The sequence below is a fragment of the Botrytis byssoidea genome (genome assembly GCF_014898295.1).
Source record: "Botrytis byssoidea strain MUCL 94 chromosome Unknown BBYS_004, whole genome shotgun sequence".
In the NCBI taxonomy this organism is placed as follows: Eukaryota; Fungi; Ascomycota; class Leotiomycetes; order Helotiales; family Sclerotiniaceae; genus Botrytis; species Botrytis byssoidea.
This window is the reverse complement of record NW_024065845.1, coordinates 2,064,915-2,084,396: the sequence shown is the minus strand read 5'-3', so window position 1 is coordinate 2,084,396 and position 19,482 is coordinate 2,064,915. Positions and strand designations below refer to the sequence as shown.

The 19,482-nt window shown below is 42.1% G+C and overlaps 5 protein-coding genes across 5 annotated transcripts; 4 read left to right on the top strand and 1 right to left on the bottom strand.

Moving 5' to 3' along the window:
* Window positions 1–740: 740 nt before the first annotated feature.
* On the top strand, window positions 741–1,453 carry EAE97_002739 (uncharacterized protein; the record flags this gene model as incomplete). The annotated part of the gene is made up of 5 exons (XM_038873251.1): window positions 741–815; window positions 870–999; window positions 1,056–1,089; window positions 1,144–1,259; window positions 1,320–1,453. The coding sequence occupies 5 exons, from the start codon at window positions 741–743 to the stop codon at window positions 1,451–1,453; spliced, it is 489 nt and encodes a 162-aa protein (XP_038736457.1).
* Window positions 1,454–3,849: 2,396 nt separating this feature from the next.
* Window positions 3,850–5,300, top strand: EAE97_002738 (uncharacterized protein; the record flags this gene model as incomplete). The annotated part of the gene is made up of 5 exons (XM_038873250.1): window positions 3,850–3,903; window positions 3,950–4,412; window positions 4,465–4,551; window positions 4,598–5,202; window positions 5,250–5,300. 5 exons carry the CDS (start codon window positions 3,850–3,852, stop codon window positions 5,298–5,300), a joined length of 1,260 nt encoding a protein of 419 aa, XP_038736456.1.
* Window positions 5,301–5,800: 500 nt separating this feature from the next.
* On the bottom strand, window positions 5,801–7,764 carry EAE97_002737 (uncharacterized protein; the record flags this gene model as incomplete). The annotated part of the gene is made up of 3 exons (XM_038873249.1): window positions 5,801–6,524; window positions 6,579–7,331; window positions 7,385–7,764. The coding sequence occupies 3 exons, from the start codon at window positions 7,762–7,764 to the stop codon at window positions 5,801–5,803; spliced, it is 1,857 nt and encodes a 618-aa protein (XP_038736455.1).
* A 590-nt stretch (window positions 7,765–8,354) lies between these two features.
* On the top strand, window positions 8,355–12,984 carry EAE97_002736 (uncharacterized protein; the record flags this gene model as incomplete). Its single annotated transcript, XM_038873248.1, has 5 exons — window positions 8,355–8,905; window positions 8,959–11,348; window positions 11,407–11,933; window positions 11,980–12,443; window positions 12,527–12,984. The coding sequence occupies 5 exons, from the start codon at window positions 8,355–8,357 to the stop codon at window positions 12,945–12,947; spliced, it is 4,353 nt and encodes a 1,450-aa protein (XP_038736454.1). The 3' UTR covers window positions 12,948–12,984.
* Window positions 12,985–18,104: 5,120 nt separating this feature from the next.
* Window positions 18,105–18,377, top strand: EAE97_002735 (uncharacterized protein; the record flags this gene model as incomplete). Its single annotated transcript, XM_038873247.1, has 1 exon — window positions 18,105–18,377. The coding sequence occupies one exon, from the start codon at window positions 18,105–18,107 to the stop codon at window positions 18,375–18,377; it is 273 nt and encodes a 90-aa protein (XP_038736453.1).
* Window positions 18,378–19,482: the final 1,105 nt, after the last annotated feature.

Genomic DNA, 19,482 nt, shown 5'->3' with positions numbered 1-19,482 from the left:
TTGTACAGCGGTCGTTTGTTACCCTGTGATTATAGTCATTAAATTACTCCATATTTCGGATGAAGTCATTCCGTAAGGAACATTGAACCGTCTGATGAATCCCGATAGGTTATCCTCAACCTTCTCTTCACACACACTGATATCCTGAAGGATTATGGTTATAAATAGGGCAAAATGACTGTTTCTGTGTGGTTTTTGGGACCAGCGAACAGCTGTGCTCGATTAGCACTTATGCGGCTTATTTTTTTAATTTAAATATTACGCCACCCTTACTGCGAAGATGGTGGGTATAATACCAGCGTTACAACCCTGATAACGTAATATTCATCTGCAGATTCTGATTCTCGAGGCACTACAGCAGAAGGCTAATGGTACGTATACCACCTCAGTTTCTTGGACTGTTCAATTTCGGGGTTCTTTTGCACAAATGATAACCAAGTGTCAAGGACTGGTGGTGCACCGCTTCAAATTTCCAAGAATGTGTCAATATACCACGCCGTTGCCTTACTTCGAAGGTGGTGTGTAAGATTAGAACATCAATCTTCGTGGGGCCAAGAGAGATACGAGGCTCTTGAATACAGAATGGGGGCTAAAAGTAGCTAGCGGGCTACTCTGATAGACGATTTGAAGGCACCTCGACTTCGAGAGAGCTCCACGTTTAGTTCTGCCTCTCAATATTCTATCAGACATTCATTTTCCAAAGAAACTTAGAGTTCAGTCAAAATTCACAAAAACCTACCATGAAGGTTACACAACAAATTTTTGCATTTTTGAGCACTGTCTCTTTGATCTCAGCTCAATTGCCCTCTTGCGCTGTAAGGTATTATCTAGTCAGTCATATGCCACCCGTTACTGACATTCATTTACAGCAAAGCTGTCTATCTAGTTTGCCGTCACAGTGCGGTCAGACTGATATTAACTGCATCTGCGCTGACAGCTCGTTCTCGCAAAACATAGGTTGTTGTTCGTTTTCAAAATGCGATACGGCTGATTTTGATTGTATGTAAAATATTCAACCTCTTTTCAAATCGGCAAGTTTCTGACATGCTGCTTAGCGGTTATCTCGTTTGCGGTGAATTTGTGCTCGGGGTAAATACACATGGTTCCACTTTATAAGGAATCCTTACTCATAGACATTCGCAGGGCGGGGATCTCCATCGCCAGTACACTGCCATCTTGTCCCTCATCTACTAGTGGGGCTCCCTCTGCTCCGAGTGCCATTCCCACCACAGGTGCCAGAACAACGAGCGCAAGTCCAAGTAAAACCACCCAATACAAATTTCGGATACTTATGACGTGCAACAACTTACTTTGATTAGCTACCACTCCTTCGGTTGCCAATTCAACTGATGCCACTACCTCACTGTCCGCCGGGGCAGAGAATCAGCAACTTCAATCTAGACTTCGGGCTGGTGGAGCCATTTTTGCCATTCTGGTGTTGAATTTCCTTTGAAAGAAAGCAGGAACACAGCAAGCGGTGATATGGGGCCGGGGGTGATCCCAGAATATAACTCAGAGTCACAGAGAGAACTCGTTACATCGACTATTTTCACTACGTAACTATGGCACAATTCAATTACGTCGCGAAATCCACCCATCTATTTTATGTGAGCCATATGTACTCTATTCTAGTTTGACATCACCGGCTTCAATTGAAGAGTGATATCTAACTGTGAGGTCAATGATTGTGAATAAAACTACGTACAAGTATACATGGAAAGTTTTGAACATAAGCAAAAATACTCGATATTGATACGTAAAGAATTTCGGGTAACATACAAGCACAGCGCTTTGATTCATGATCTTCATTTTCCTATACTAAGAGCCAACTCATGTACATTGATTTCACCAACTACCTGTCAAGATTGAAGATTGCTATTCGTCGTCGCGACTTCCTGACTTTGAGTGTCCTCATCATGGCATTCTCAATGAGTTCCACAGAACGGGAATATCGCTGAGTGAATCACTTCAACCCAGAACCATGGAACACATTGTGCTCGTTTGTGCTGATACCCAAACTTAGCGGAACATCCAATTCTCCCCGCGCAAAATCCAGGTTACTTGCTGATTGTTGAAAAGTCGAGCCAGTTACTACGGCTATGGGCTCCAAGTTCGCGGCTGATTGATGTTGAACGTTAGTATAGCTATTTAGCACTCTAGTGTGACACTTACAATTATTCTTTATTGGAGTAAAAATACCTCATTCTTTGACGGAAAAATGAGCATAAAACTCTTCCTCGTCATAACCATCGATGTCTTCATTCCTGACTTCCACGAAATCTTTGGGGATGAGGAAATATGTAATCATTTGAGAGAAAAGAAACGGTAAGGCGAAGAATCCAAGAAGAGCCAGGACTCTAACAAGCATGACTGTGTATATTCCGATATTCTGTCTCTGGAGAGCGAGATACCTGACAAGATCAAATCCGACTGACATTGATGCACTAAAGTTATGCGGGGCTAAAGTGTCTATTGCTGTTAACGCGAATGGAAGGCATTAGTAATTGAACTTTGATAGCCACTAAGTTCGAGAGTTGTAGGTAAATTAGCGAGCACTGTGAATGAACTTTTTCTGTATAGTCCCTGATACGTCGAGGTATAGAGGAGGCTTGATTCTGATATTCCAGACCGTTGGCTGATGCAAAAGTTACTACGGCATCACTTGGAAATTAGTGAAAAGCAATTTCTTGGCAGGGGTATAGAAGCAGTATTTCTATACCAACACTACACACATTACAAGAATTTCTTTAGCATTTTGACACTCAAGATATTAATAACTCATGTAAAGTGTCTCAAATTTATGTCTGTTTGAACGCGCTAATGAGGCGTAAATGTGCCTGTGATTATATTTATACTTTTTTACCAAGATGAAACTCTACCTTACCTACCTAAGTAGCCTAGAAAGTTTTTGGTATGTAGAAAAGAAGACTGGTCTGAAGTATCAGTGAGGCGTAGTGAATGAAATGATCACAATGTGTATGCATCTCGCTCTGTAGGTATGGAGTGGCCATGGGTCTGCATTAATGGGCTCATGTTTGCAATGCTATTGTGCGACCCGACGTTGATATGCCTACACTATGATAGGCAGATGAAAATCATCTCATTACGCCCCGTGTGACAGCGTTAGAGAGTCGAGATGGCCTATTTATAAGATAATAGTTCGGTCAGAACTGTGATTGGATACATGCCAGTTGAGTGTATGTCAGTGTAGCACTCAACCATAGATGAAAAGTTTCAAGTTCGGTGAAAAATGAAAAAGTAAGTGTATTTTAGAATGCATACACGAACTAATGCCTGGCTTAGTCAATGAATTGGTAGGCATCACAACATCTTATGCAAGCCTGACGTATAACTGAGAATTGTTAGTGAGATTGAGTTATGGAATGTTTCCAGAACTATCTTCACTGTAGACCTACAGCGTGGCTTGTAGACGGGACTGGAGGAGGAAAAATTGGATAAAATCATCCTGTCAACGTGCAGCAGGGTGCATGAAAGATGAAGAACACCTACTTACTTGCTGTACACCCTTTTCTATGTACCAAGATATGATAGATGGTCAGAGTCGCCACAACGGTCACTTTTTCGGTAGTACTCGGTGACGACCACGTCAGCCCCCAACGCCCTTAGAGTGGACATAGATTTGGCTATGATGAAAACATGAAGGGCCAATATAGGCTCCCTAACGGATGGCGCTTGGTAATGTCAACAGGAAGAAAACGTGAGCGTCAGTTGTGTTTATGTTCCCCCATTATCATACTCACATAACGTAAAGGTTTCTAGAGATCTCAGGAAGGCAATCTTTTAGCAAATCCCCCGAAGATTCCATTTCTTTGAACAACGGCTTTCGAGATGGGTTTATCGCAATTTGATCATATGGGCCGAATTCATAAGCAAGAGTTGTTCGTAAGTCTACCCCTTCGTCTGAATTGAGCACAAGCTGATGGGAAAGGCGTCGACCTTAGCACTCTACATACTCGCAGTCGTTGCTGCTCTTATTCGCTTCTACATACGCATTCGAATTCAGAAACAGTTTGCTATAGACGACGCTCTGATTATAGTCGGCATTCTCTGCATCACAGCATCCATTGGTCTCCTTTGCAATTACATTGACAACCTCTTTATGGCCGAAGCCTTGATACTGGGAACCTCTGAAATATACACCCAACTTCCCAAGGATTTCATTCAGCGCATTTATGATTATTCGGAGCGTTCAACAATAAGCCTGATGTGTGCCTGGGGCGCAATCGTGAGCGTCAAGTTTAGCTTTCTTTTCTTCTTCAAGAAATTGATTGATAGAATCAAGAGTATGACTCGCTATTGGTGGGTAGTTTTTGTGCTTAATTTGATAATTGCGGGATATGGAATGGCGATATATATTTTGGCTTGCCCTCATTACAATAATCCTCAAGTTTGTGAGTCTCCTTGCTGTCACCTCTAGGATACTTGCTGATTCACTGAATACAGTGCAATGTGGTCAAGGAGCCAAGGCGCAAGTCGTTATCAACTATGCAATCTCTCAAATGGTCCTAGATATTTTTTCAGACCTTATCAGTAAGGAAAATATCCTTACCACATACTTTAAGTACTAAAATTTCAGTTCTTGTAATCCCTGTCCGCTTGATTTGGCAAATCAAAATTCGCTGGACACAGAAGATCGCCCTCGGTTTCTCACTCTGCCTCACAATTGGTATGATCGTTCTGACCATTATTCGTGTCTCTGGCCTTCACGCCGAATCTAGCTTTGATAGTGCATGGGAAGTCTACTGGCTTATTGTCGCTGGCGAAGTTGGTCTAATTCTGACCACCGGCACTGCCTTCCGTGCTTTGTTCGTCTCTCGCAACCAGAGAGTAATGGGACCCCAGCCCCCCGTAGATAGCAGCAAGTTTTTCAGTAGAACAAAAGAATTATTGCGGCTGATGATCGCAACACCCAAAAAGTGGCGAACGAAACGCACTAGCGAGACCAGCGGTGCTATTGATTCCATAAGTGCACGTCATGAAATGCATGGAATGATGGCACTGCCAGGAATCGAGAGAGGTACAATAACGGGTATCAGAACCTTCATCAACGGAAGAAGCAGCGCGTTGAGGGTAAGCCAAGTCATCAAAATCCCCGTGGAACAGGAGGAAGATGGATGGCCTTTGAGTGAACAACAGCAGAGCATAAAGGTCCAACATGAGATTTGGACCACAAGTGAAGGGGTAAATAAGACCCCCTTGAAATTTTGATTGGTGGTTAACGAGAATAGGCTGGAATGCAAGAGTCACATCAACCCGTGACGGATCGTGATATGGTCTAGATTTATGTAAGGTTGTCAAGAGGGTGTATGAGAAGGTGATCTGCAAAATTCAAGATGAAAAATAATAAAAAGTAGAAAATTCTGGTTCCATTTATCAGCATACTTGGACTTGATCTTCTAGATACTCATGCTACTTTGTCGTCATATTAGCCTTTTTGTTGTCGTATACATAGTATATTCAGGAACGAGAACCATCAAGAAAATCTCCACGAATTTTTCTGTGAGCTACATTCAGCTCCTGCGCAATATCCAAGGGTTTAAGTCAAATTTTCACTTGCTTAGGTCAATCATGAAGTAATTTTAATTTTAGAGGGCTGTCATGGCATATCAACTTTAAGTTGTTTTATTTTGACCGAGTTGGTCAAGTTTATTATTTTCTATCAGAACACTCGCAGCAAAAATCAGCCCAACCTCCCCGTAGACTCATAGTCTAATATACAAATAGTAAGTGACAGTAGCGTGGCTTCTCAAATATCTTCCATGCGAATCTCTCTACCCATTTAACATTCTCTTCTTTTAATCCTGAAAGGTATCTTGTTCTTTGGGGCTTGAGTGCCAAAACCATAAAATGCCATACTATGTTTGAAATGCTTTTCCTTTGTAGACAGCTCAATTTCGTATTGTTGCACAATTCTTGCAAAAACTGCAATGATCTCACGTTTAGCCAAGAAGCGCCCCGGGCAAGTTCTTTCTCCCACGCCGTATCCGATGAAAGAGTTCCGCATAACAGACTCGCAATAGATTGGCTTCGAAGAATCCTTTTGACGGGAAAATGACATGAATTGTGAAACGCCATTGGATGACGGTGTTGTGATCATAGGCCCGCTCATAGCGCCCTCTGGGTATAGTAAGAACCGATCCGCCCAGAAGGTATCCAGTGGGAATTCGCCATTTCTCGTGTTCCAGACTTTGGTATCATGATGTGCCGGGCCACAGGGTACCAGAATAGGAGTCTTTTTAGGGAAAATCCACTGATTCACGTACACCGGCGAATGATGACTGTAAAGAACGTGTTGAACTTCTACATGCAGGCGAAGGACTTCTGCATAAATCGATTGTAACAGCGGAATCTGAATGAGTTTATGAATAAACTGGGGTGATGCAAGAGATTCAGGGTCAAAAGCAACTTCCTGTAATTCTTCCCGAACACGGGAAAGTAAAGCTGGATCTTTGAATATTTCTATGATGGCCCATACTGCTGCCTTGTGCACATTGATACTTGCGCTGATGAGATAGTCAGTGATGTCTGCTGTTGAAGGAAAGGTAGATTTGACTTACCCCCATAAGAGACCGAAATCAGATACAGCCATTGAATCATAGTCCCAATCGTCTACCTTGGATAGGTATTCCTGTCGTTCTCGTATGCATCGTGAGCCCCACCAAGGATCAGCATCAGCATCAGCATCAACATACTGATCTCTGAACTGGGATCTTGCAATACTATGCCATGTTTTCACGGTGGCAACAAGCTTTTTGCGAAGACTGTAAGCCCTAGGAATCAACCAAGGCGGGAAAGATTTCACAAGTTGGTTAGCATACGGAAGGAACTCGAGAAATTCTTCTGTGAAATCTGGATTGATGGCTTCGAGGAGTGGACCTGCTATGGCCTTGTTCATAGAAGCTATCAATGGCAATTCCCAGAATCTCATGATATCAGTATGCTCGGCCCATCCCTGACTAATCTCAAGAGCTTGAATTCTGTAGGAGAACTCTAGTGACCATCGTCCATAGAGTCCAGAAAGTCCATCTCCAGTCAGTAATCGCAGAAACCCAACATGAGTGATATAGTCGATGCGGTTATGGGTTAATGTATTGCTTTTTGGATGAGTCTTTGCGTTGAGACCCGATTCGTCCAAAACATAAGCTTGTACAGCTTTTGGGCTCATTCCAAATATTTTATTCAAGACGAAAACTTGATGAACAGGCGCTGTGATTTGTTCTTTGATTTTCCAAAGAGCTGAGATCATCTCAGGACCTTGGATAAAGAAAAACTTATACCCAAATATCTTGACCCCGTAGACAGTTTGGTCGCTTAGACACATGAGTGAGTATGTTAATTTTGATGACGGAGTTATTGAACTTACTTCAACCCATGGAAGAACTTTCGAATATTGATGATTGAGTCAACTATTCTCCCGAAGAATGGAATCATGTAAGGAACAGTAGGAGGTTCTCTAATAGGAGCAGTATCCGAGCACTGAGATACGAATGACTGCCATGTTTTCAAATAGCAGGCCAAGAAAGGAAGTGAAAGAATACTGAGGTATAGAAGTATCTGGTATGTTGTAGGGGATTGGTTTAGAGAAGCCAGAAATAGGTAAGCATTGGATGATCTGGACAGCCAAGTCGGGATGTTCAAAGAAGACAGCAAAGATAGAGATGGCGAAGGGACCTGAAGAATACGCGAAGTGTCTTGAGCCGGCGAGAACAGATTCAGCATGTTTCCAACTGTATCAGAAATCATGATGAAACGAAGACCAAAGAATGACTTGACTATAACAGAGGGATATACATTTCAATATATACTTAAAAAACTCAACGTACTTAACTCATCAAGACGAGAGTACATATAAAAACTTGACAAGGCTATATCAAAGGCTCTCGCTGGTAAGCTTACACCTGTGCATTTGTTGCAGGTGGATAATTTCACATTTGAACCAGCCTAAACGCAGGAGAGTGGCTAAATTGAGGTATGGATTCCAAGTAAGCCCCCAGGAGCTAACTTTCGTGAAGAATTAGTAGTTCAATCCGGAAATGGGTTGTCACCTTTTTATTCCTTTCTTGGACGGAGGAATTATTACTTATTTAAGTTAGAACGTTTATTCAATTTGGGTTACACTAGGGACCTCGGTAGTGTTGGGATAAATGGGATAACTGCATATATGACAGGACTACCTGTTAGATTCACCCTGCAAAGTGATTCGTATTTCTTTTCTGGTGAAACCTACCGCCAGTTGGGACTAATCATTGGCTTTTGAGATAGCTTTACTTACCTAGGTATACTGAAGCAACTTTGAATTTTCCACACTTCAATATTCACGCAAACACTTCGCAATGGGCAAAAAAGTACAAAACCGTGAAGGAAATGATCTTTCAAATTCCGATGGCTCGTTGAGGATTTCCAGGGACAATCTTTTTCAAGAGACTGATCTTCATCCATCCGAAAAGAGAGATGCCCCTACAAAATCAGCCATTCCCAACGACTCAGAAGAGGTAAGCTTAAGGTCTGATGATATGATGGAGAGCTTCAACTACAGAGACTGGCTTTTGGAGAAGTATCAAAACCCAGAAAGATGCCGAAAGATGACGATCAGCGTTTCCTTCCAAAACCTTAACGTCTATGGATTCAACACTCCGACGGACTACCAGAAAACCGTTTCGAATTATGTTTTTGTGGTTTATAACAAGGTACTCCAGTTGTTTGGCCATAAGGAAGAAATGCGAGTCAATATCCTTAGAGACTTTGAAGGTGTAGTTCGTAGTGGAGAGATGCTTATGGTGCTTGGAAAACCGGGTAGTGGCTGCACGACCTTTCTCAAGACAATTGCAGGACAGACTCATGGCTTATTTGTGGACTCTGCATCGCAATTAAATTATCAAGGCACGTTTGAATCAAAAATATCAGAGTGAAAATCTAACTATGACTAGGAATTCCGAGCAACGTGATACATTCCGAATTTCGAGGCGAATGCAACTACAGAGCAGAATCTGATGTTCACTTTCCCCACCTGACTGTCTCCCAAACATTGGCCGTACCTACACGGGCTAGAACACCGGCGAATTTTCTGAACCATGACTCTGACCCACGAGCATCTACCAAGCGAACGATCATGGCTACAGCCGCAGCTTTAGGCCTTACTTGTACGCTGGACTCTAAAATTGGCAATGACTTCATACAAGGACTCAGTGGGGGAGAACGTCAAAGAACGAGCATTGCCGAAGTTGTTGCATGCGAAACATCAATTCAATGTTGGGACAACAGCACGCGAGGCCTGGACAGCTCAAATGCGCTCAACTTTGTCAAGGTTCTTCGAACAGCAGCTCAAGTGACAGGGTCAACTCATCTTGTCACAATGTATCAAGCTGCACAGGATGTTTACAACTTGTTTGATAAAGTGATACTTCTTTACGAAGGTCGTCAGATATACTTCGGTCGTACCGACGCAGCGAAGGAATACTTCGCTCATCTCGGGTTTGTTTGTCCCAAGCGAGCTACAACTAGCGACTTTCTAGCTTCTCTCACCAATTCTGCTGAAAGGATGCAACTCATAAGCCAAGGCTTTGAAACAAATGTTCCGCAAACTCCAGACGAGTTTGCGCGAGCCTGGAAGGGGAGTGATGAACGAGTAAAGCTTATGGAAGATATCATGGTCTATAATCAAGAATTTCCTGTGAACGAGGAAAATCTCAATAGACTAAGGGCTGATCAGAGATTATACAAGGCTGCCGGACAGCGAGCAAAGTCTCCTTACATCATTTCGTTCTTTTTCCAAGTTATACTGTGCCTAAATCGATGTTTTCAGAGATTGATCAACGATATTGCACCTCCTATCTCAAGCATTGGCGGCAATGCAATCATCTCAATCATCTTGGGTAGTATGTTTTACAACTTAGCTGAGGATACCAGTAGCTTTTATGGCCGCGGCGTTCTGATCTTCTTCACTGTTCTAACCAACACTTTTCTTGGTGCGTTCGAAGGCGTCGTGTTGTGGGATCAACGGCCGATTGTCGAAAAGCATTTCCAATATGCATTATATCATCCCGCTGCGGAAGCCGTCGCCTCAATGATTGCTGATCTTCCAAATAAAATACTGTTGACGATCTCTTTCAACGTACCGTTTTACTTTTTGGCAAATTTGCGAAGAACTCCGGCAGCATTCTTTACATTCTTTGTGTTTGCATTTTGCAGCCTTCTCACTGGTTCCATGTTATTCAGAACCATCGGAGCAATGTCGAAAACCTTGACTGGATCGATTGCACCAGGAGCGTGTTTCATCTTGTTGTTAATGACATACACAGGATTCGTGCTACCAATTTCGAGCATGCATCCTTGGTTCCGATGGTTTAATTATATTGATCCAATCTACTATACCTTCGAAAGCTTGATGATCAACGAATTCTCCGGTCGTCAATTCTCTTGTGCCCATTTCATTCCGGAAGGACCTGAATATAATCGGGTAAATCGAAATGGGAGACAATGTTCAACAGTAGGCGCGATCCCCGGAGCAATTGTCGTTGATGGGGATGCTTATCTCGCTAGCGCATTTCAGATGGACACAGCCGTTTTGTGGAGGAATCTTGCGATCATACTAGCATTCGGAGTTTTCCTGTGTGGACTGTACATTTTAGCCACAGAGTATATCTCTGCCGCGCGATCCAAGGGAGAAGTGCTGATTTTTAGACGTGGACAATTGCCCAATCAGATCTCACAGAGAGATGAGGAAGACCCACCATTGCACGATACTCACCACAACTCACATACTACTTTAACAGTCGTTACAGACGATGCTGACAATGACAATGATGGTGACGGCAAACACGCTGCAACATTTATATGGGATGAACTCTCCTACGATGTGCATACTCATGGGACATCGAAACAGATCCTTGACAATATCGAGGGATGGATTAAACCTGGAACGCTGACAGCTTTGATGGGTCCATCCGGTGCAGGAAAGACCAGTCTCTTAAACGTTCTCGCAAACCGAACAACAACTGGAGTCATCCGAGGAGGAAAATATGTCGATGCTAAGTATCAAGATGATGGTTTTGCACGAAAGGTGGGTTATGCTCAGCAGCAGGATTTGCATCTCTCAACGTCAACTGTTCGGGAGGCCCTGATGTTCAGCGCACGACTGCGTCAGTCAAAGATGTGCTCGGATAAGGAGAAGATAGAATGGGTTGATGATCTAATTCACACACTAGACATGTCAAGTTTTGCTGAAGCTATCATTGGGGTGCCGGGAGAAGGTTTGAATGTTGAGCAAAGAAAGCGTGTCACTATCGGAGTTGAGCTTGCTGCTAAACCCGAGCTTCTTCTTTTTCTAGGTAAGCTTTATAGGATACTCACTGGCGCACTGATCCATAGAGGACTAATCGTCTTTAGACGAACCTACATCTGGCCTCGATAGCAATACTGCCTGGTCAATTTGTACCTTGTTAAAAAAGCTGGCCAGCGAAGGCCAAGCAATTCTTTGTACCATTCACCAACCATCCGGAATACTATTTGAGATGTTCGACCGACTGCTGTTTCTCCACGAAGGAAAATCTGCATATTTTGGGGAACTCGGACAGAGTTCACGAACCCTGATTGATTACTTCCAACGTCATGGATCTCGAAAATGTGGAGTTGACGAAAATCCCGCGGAGTGGTTACTCGAAGTGGTCGCCAAGTCAGCTGTCTCTTGGACTGATATCTGGAGCACCTCCGAGGAAAGAAAACTCATCAAGAAAGATCTGGTTACCATAAAGCGTGAGCTTTCCTGTTCGTATGATTTGACCAATGAATCTTCGTCGGACGAATTTGCGACATCTTTCCTCTACCAGTTATATATCGTAACTAAAAGAAACCTTGAGCTTGACTGGCGAACTCCAGCCTATGTATATTCCAAGTTTTTTCTGACTCTTGGAGCAGTAAGTACCAATCAATCGTGAGACTTCCGTCGCTAACAAGATCTAGGGACTCATCAACGGATTCTCATTCTACAACTCACAAAGCAGTATCCAAGGAGTCCAGAACCAAATCTTCTCCACCTTCCTCCTTCTCACCCTTCACGGAAATCTCGTACAACTGACCCTACCCCATTTCACGGATAGTCGCACGCTCTACGAAGCACGCGAACGCTCCTCCCGAACATACTCCTGGATGGTATTCATCCTATCAAACACCATCGCCGAGCTCCCCGGTATATTTTTCCTCGCCGCCGTCCAGTTCGCAACGTGGTACTATCCAATTGGAATGTACCGGCACGCTGTCGCGACGCGATCTCTGAGCTCGCGGGGAATATTGATGTATCTCATCAACGTATCATTCTTCCTCTTCTCCTCCACCTTTTCGCAAATGCTGGGCACCATCATGCCCGATCCCGCTACCGGCGTTAATATCTCTGCGCTTCTCTACACCTTATCTCTGATCTTCTGCGGGTACGTATACCACATTCTCCAACCTCCCACCCCATAAAACAACACCACACAGCAGCACTGACAAATGAAACCCCCCAACCCAGAATCTTAGTCCCCATCACCTCCCTCCCCAAATTCTGGACCTTCATGTACCGCAGCACCCCCGTCACCTACCTCGCTTCCTCGCTCCTCTCCACCGGTCTCTCCGGCATCACCATCGTCTGCGCGCCCAACGAAATCCTCCGCATCGTCCCCCCCTCCCCTCTCACCTGCGCCCAATATCTCTCATCCTATCTCCTAACCTCACCCGCACATCTGCTCACCCCTGAAAGTCTCACCATCTGCGATATCTGCCCGGTAGGAAATACTAATATGCTGTTAGCAAGCGTGGGCGTGCATTATGAGCATCGCTGGCGGGATCTGGCGATTTCGTGGGTGTATAGTGGTGTGAATGTGGGGGGTGCGTTGGGGCTTTATTGGATGGCGAGGGTGCCGAGGAGGGTGGGAATGGAGAGGAAGGGGTGAGGTTGAGGTTGAGATTTGTGACTTGGTGAAGGGATGTGTAGATAGATGGACGGATAGATGGAGCATCATTGAGCTTTTTCACGTCAGATTTCGATGAGAATGGTTTGGGTAACTAACTATACATACTAATAATCATAACAATAAGACAATCTTTCTTTCTTTTGTAACTCGTGAGTGATTTGACCTACCTTCTCACCTTTTTACTTTCTCACATTGAGAATTTCAGAAATTTACAATCAGAATCAGTGAAATGAAACGAAATGAAATAGAATCCACGACTCGATTTCACAACAATATGTATGTATATATATCTATTTATACATTTATCATCTACTATCTACATATTCACCCCTCAGAAAATATATATATATATATATATCCCATATCCCATACTGCATATTAAAACCCCTAAAACAAGTCTCCAACAAAATCTATCAATCCATCCTATCCAATCCAATCCACTCCACTCTAATCCCCTCCCCTCTCCTTACTCTCCTTATTCTCCTCTCCTCACATATAAAACAAAGCAAGAAACCCATAAATTCAAATCAAATCAAATCAAATCAATTTAAATCAAGCAAAATCCATTCAAATTTTCCAATTTTCCAATTTTTCCAATTTTTTCTTGAAAGACGAAAAGGAAGGGAAAGAGAAGGCTAATTATTATGTGAATAACCTTATTGTATGGATTGTTGTGTTATTGGACATCGTATTGTATGGTAGTGAATTGAACTTAAAATGGATGATGTGTGGATGTGTGGAAGTATCTATTTATGTATATACCTAAATATGGAAATATGGAAAAATGGAAGAAAAGCTAGATGAATGGATAACTCTGAGTGTACGTGGTGGTCTAGATGAGCAGGAAGAGGAAGAGGAAGAGGAAGAGGAAGAGGAAGAGTTAATTAATTGATTTATCTTGGTCGTCTGGTCTGGGAGGGAGGGTGCATGTGGAAGATTGGGATTGGGTTTTGTGACTTGTGACTTGTGGGTTTTGGGGTTGTGATGTTGAAGGAGGATGATATTGATGATATTGATACTATCACCAGGATTTAACTGCTAGGTAGATAGATTAACCTTTCCTATAAGCCTACCTAGGTAAGCGATACTTTTCTCAAAGGATAGATGAACAGAATAGATAGACAGGAGGGCCAAGAAAGGAGTAAAAAACGGACGTGTTTGGAAACGTGAGGGGTAAGTATATATGTAAGTCTTCCTACCTATATATTGGAGTTAGAATCAGGGATAGAAAGGAGGATCTGGTGGATGTTTGTTTTTGAGTGTGTGGTATGTGTGATGTGATGTGATGTGATGTGATGTGATGTGAATCTGATACTGGTATGGTATGGTATGGTATGGTATGGTATGGTATGGTATGGTATGGTATGGTATGGTATGGTGTGGTGAGATGGTAAGATGATATGGTAGGGTAACATGATATAATAAGATCACGGAGTTTGTAATGTAATGCGATGCGATGCGATGAGATGAGAGGGAAGGGAGGGGAGCGGGATGGAGATAAAGATAAAATATGATGTGATATTATATGATTATATGATTATAAAGACACAATTTGATGTAATTTTACAAAGAGAGTACAGGTACGGTATATATTGATCTAATCTAATCTAATCTAATCTAATTGTATTGCATTGTATTGTATTGTATTGTATTGTATTGTATTGTATTGTATTGTATTGTATTGTATTGGATTGGATTTTATAGAATTGTATTAAACTACCTAATATAAGGAAATAAAAACACAAGGAAAAGCCGATTCTCAAATTCAAATTCAATTCCTATTTCAATTGCAGATAGGGAAACAGGCACAGGAACCGGCAACACCGAGTGATACCATTTTCCTTACTGTAACCCTTCTCACTCCGTAATATATCTTATGTACGATATATGTGTTGATATATCAATCAATCAATCAATCAATCAATTCGCACATACCAGTACCATTCTACTCCATCGGTCATCTGTATGTACGTACTAGGTAAATATGTAGTCATCCCATGCATCTGTACTCGGTTACCCCGTAAGAGTATACCGGTGAGTCGACTGTCGAATGTCGATTGTCGCAGCTCCGTTTCAGGGTTGAAACTGAAGGGAGTGGGAATCTCGTGATGTTGATGGATGTTATGGATGTGATGGATGGATGGATGGATGGATGTTACAGGTTATATCTAACTATACTTAGGTAGTAATGAGTAATGAACAATGAGTAATGTATTACGGAGTACTTAAATGTGGGAATGTGAATTGATGAATGGATGAATGGATGGAGAGATGAATGAATGGAGAGATGATGGACTGAATGAAGTGTTTCCGCATTGCATGTATCGGTAGATGGTGGGAGGATTCCCAACCATACATTTGTACTCCATCATCTATCTACCTAATATTCATCCATACAGAAACAAAGACTCCATAGAAATCCCATACCGCGTACGCACAAGCGAAAACAGAGAACGCAGATGGAGAATTCCATGCAGAAGAGCGATGTACGTATGTGTTGTTTCTCGACCGATTGACCCAAAACTTCAACAAGGCAGGTCTAGAAGCCTTTTTCATTTTTCACTGGTGACTCAATAGATAGTCGTCGTGGGAAAAGTTTAACGGGGAACTTGCAGACTGGAGGAGGAGGAGAGGAATTGTGGGGCAGGGATGAGGGATGAGGGATGAGGGATGAGGAGAGGCTTCTAGATCTTTGGGGGGGTTTCGATGCAGAGAGGTGGAATGGATTATTTCTACATTCTATGATGGTGGATGGTGGATGGTGGATGGTGGATGGTGGATGGTGGATGGTAGATGGCTACGAAGGCGGAATGAATGCAGAATGCCGTTGACGTGTTACGTGGAGTAGGAGTAGGAATGGGAGGGGAGGGGAACTTGGAAGGGGAACGGCTTGGTATGTACCGGTGCCGGTAGGTTAGGTTTCTTTTCATTTGTTCTTTCTTTTGAAGAATGAATGTGACGGTTTTGTTGTTGATGATGAGGATGATCGTCTATACTCCGTAGAGTTTATTCCATCTTTTATGAGAAGATTAACTAATTAAAGTTTATCAAAGAGGCATAAATACATGACTAAGTAAAACAAACATTTTTCATAATTAATATTTTCTTTTTTCACAATCTCCTAACTATCATACTACCTAGATACATAATTTCCAAGGTTATTTTTATCATCATCATCATCATCATCATCATCTCCTCACTAGTTCCTTATCAAAGTTTGAGAATGAAGTTTGAGAAGATTCCAGAGATTCCACATTCAGTCTAATGACCCGGTGGCGAAGGGGCTTTCGTAAGAACTGGTGTCATCAAAGCGTAATCACTCACTCACTCACTCCCGTCCTTCGTAAACCGGTATCATTTCATCACACATACTTTGCATCGCATCATCTTCAATGCTTCGACTGTAACTAGGGAGTTGGTGCAGGGGGAGTGATTGATTTAATTCTTCTTTTTTTTTCTTTCTTCGTATTTTCCGAGGTCGTTGTCGGTACCTTTTTTTGGTACATGGAATGATTGCGAGGTAATTGGATGGGAGGATTTGAGAGAGCATTCATCCAATGGCTGGGCTTGATTCATTCTGCAGGTACGTTTTTATATAGAGTACCTACATTTGAGAATATGTATAGAACAATATAGATGGTACAGATAGAAGAATGGAAGAATGGAAGAGTGGAAGAATAGACAGACAGATAGACAGACAGACAGACAGATACTCCGTAGACAGACAGATAGATAGACACATAGACACATAGACACATAGACACATAGACACAATCCATCTAAAAAAGTTTATTATATCGTATATTACCCGGGGAAAAGATTCAAGATGTGTCATGCGTGCGGTCTTCAAAGTTTGACCTTCAATTCAAAGTTTGACCTTCTCCAGACCTCCAGACAATTTCTGTAACATGATGTATGGATCTATATACATCGGTACCTAGACACATAACTTATCTAATCTATATCCAATATATTGATGGTAAATTGACGTTACAATTTTATTGAGTATCGATTATTGCATTCTTTTATTCATACCATCCATGTACGTACTCGAGGAGATAGATAGATACCTACGAATAGGTATTCATATTACATACACACATCCATTCACATCACATTCATATCAAGTCACAGTTGACCAAATTCGTATGCATTAACATCCAAAACCCTTACACAATACAAATGGGCCCCCTTGTTCATCAAATTCCATCCCCTTGCCATTCCAACATGCGTTGATCATTTTATTCACACTTGGCCCTCTTCATATCCCTTCCAGATAGAGAGACCTAGGTAGTAGGTATTCAATACTTTAATTCTCCATCTGAGTCTGAGCCCGTATGCGTACCGTCTCGTCTCGTATTGCTATTTATTCATAATTCTATTTCTAGATATTTCCATCCCTCCTCACACAAACCCGTCGAACAAAGTCCAAGTACCTGCCAAGTTATTCATTCCACTTCCTTACTCCGTACACACTACACACTACATACATAGTACATAGTGCACAGTGGAGAGAGAAAAAAGGATAAAACGTATCTAACCTGATCCCGGAAATTCTCAATCAATCTCAGGATTTCCCTTTCCCTTTTCCTTTAAAGTGGATCCGTATCGCATTACATTGCATAACAAAACGGAGCTCCATGCGTGTATCAGAAATACTACCTAGGTCACATAATTAGTACATACCAGAATGGGACACTTTACTTCCCTTTGAGACCATCTCGCCATTTCACTTAAGAACTGGAGCATCTGCTGTTCCACGTCGTCGTGTTCTTTTTCTTCTTCATCTTTGCATCAGTCTTGAGGTTTAGTGAAAGGTCGAGATCTATCTATCTTTGAAAAAGATTTCTCCACCTGAGAAAGTTATTCGTCACTCGTTGTTATATCTAAAAGGCTGTGCCCGGGATATATATATATATATTCATCTATCTATCAGTCTTTTATCATTCGGATTTTTATATCTATTCATCTATCCTATCCTAATACGTTCTTCATCTCAATCTAAAGTCACATACTCGACTCAACTCAACTATCAACCAATCACATCACATCACATTACACTACACTACACTACACTACACCACACCACACCACATCACACCACCCAATACCAACCACCAAAACCCCAAACCAATCATGCGTTCCTTCTCCATCTCCAGCATTCGCGGATCCTTCCGTCGTTCCTCATCACCTTCCTCCATCAACTCCAACACATCCACCAGCCGAGACTCATACACCTCTCAATCCTCTAACAGTCCCATCAACACCATCAATTCCATCATGCATCGTCAACCCTCGATGCAAGATCTAGAAGAGGAAAAGAAGAATTTCGGAAGTGGATTGGAGATTATGGAACCCAGACCGATTGTTTACTGGGGAGGTATGGAGGAGCGATTAGGGAGATTTTAGAGGATGAGATATAGTGGTGCATAGATATCGCATGCTGGATCGGGATATGAATGAAAATCAAAGCAGCACGGAATGGAATGGGACGGGGTGCATGGGATTGTGGGAGAGAGGTCTTCAATTTCATTCCTCTACGGCGTTTACGAATGATTACACATGGATGGAGAAATGGAGAAATGGTCTCCGGGGAGAATCTTTGCTTCTTCTTCTTCTTCTTCTTCTGCTTGAATATATGGATTGCTTTCGGGGCGTTGGTTTCCATGATGGATGGAGACATGAATGGGTGGATGGATTTGTTTCTCACGATCGATTCTTTCCTTTTTTTTCCCTTATATAAAATTGGTGGTTTGGAGACTTTTAGTCGTTGATGAGGATTTTTCTTTTGAAAGAAGGAGGAAGAGAGGAAGGAAATATTTATATTGTAATATGGTAGTGGTCAGTCTTTGTCTTGCTTCATGAAAATTGATGGATGGATGGATGAATGCTATTGCATAGAATAGAATACAATAAATACAATATGAAAAAAATACAGAAATCACAATACAAATGTTCTCAATATCTTCTTATCTGTATCTGAATTCTATGTTCGTGATGTCGTTGTCGATGTCGATGTTGATGTAGCAGATGGGTATCTCCTGTACCTAGTGTTTTTCGTTTTGTTTTTGAAGTTTATCGCGTTACCCCTCTTAATTATAATCTTACAAAGATAGGGTATGTATGTAGGAATCTAACATGTAATAGTTATACAATCTTTAATCAATTAACCCTACATTTCATTTCCCAATTCCCAATTCCCAATTCCAAACAAATAAATAAATAAACAGATAAGCACAAAATATCAACATCAACATCAATACGAAAAATCTCAAGATCCCTACCTGCCTACAGAAGGTACCAGTATCTCATTCTCAGGGCTCTCAAAACAGCCGCATCCGCATCCGCAACCACAACCCGTAATGATACAGGATTCCCTTTCCCGTGAGTGGTATGGTGCCGAACAAGCGAGCGACTGCGAGGAATATGCTATGTATCAATGGATCGACTTTCTTTTCCGAGCTCGGTTTATTCATTTCTTGAGATTTTCTGGCATGTTTTTTGGGGGGTTGTG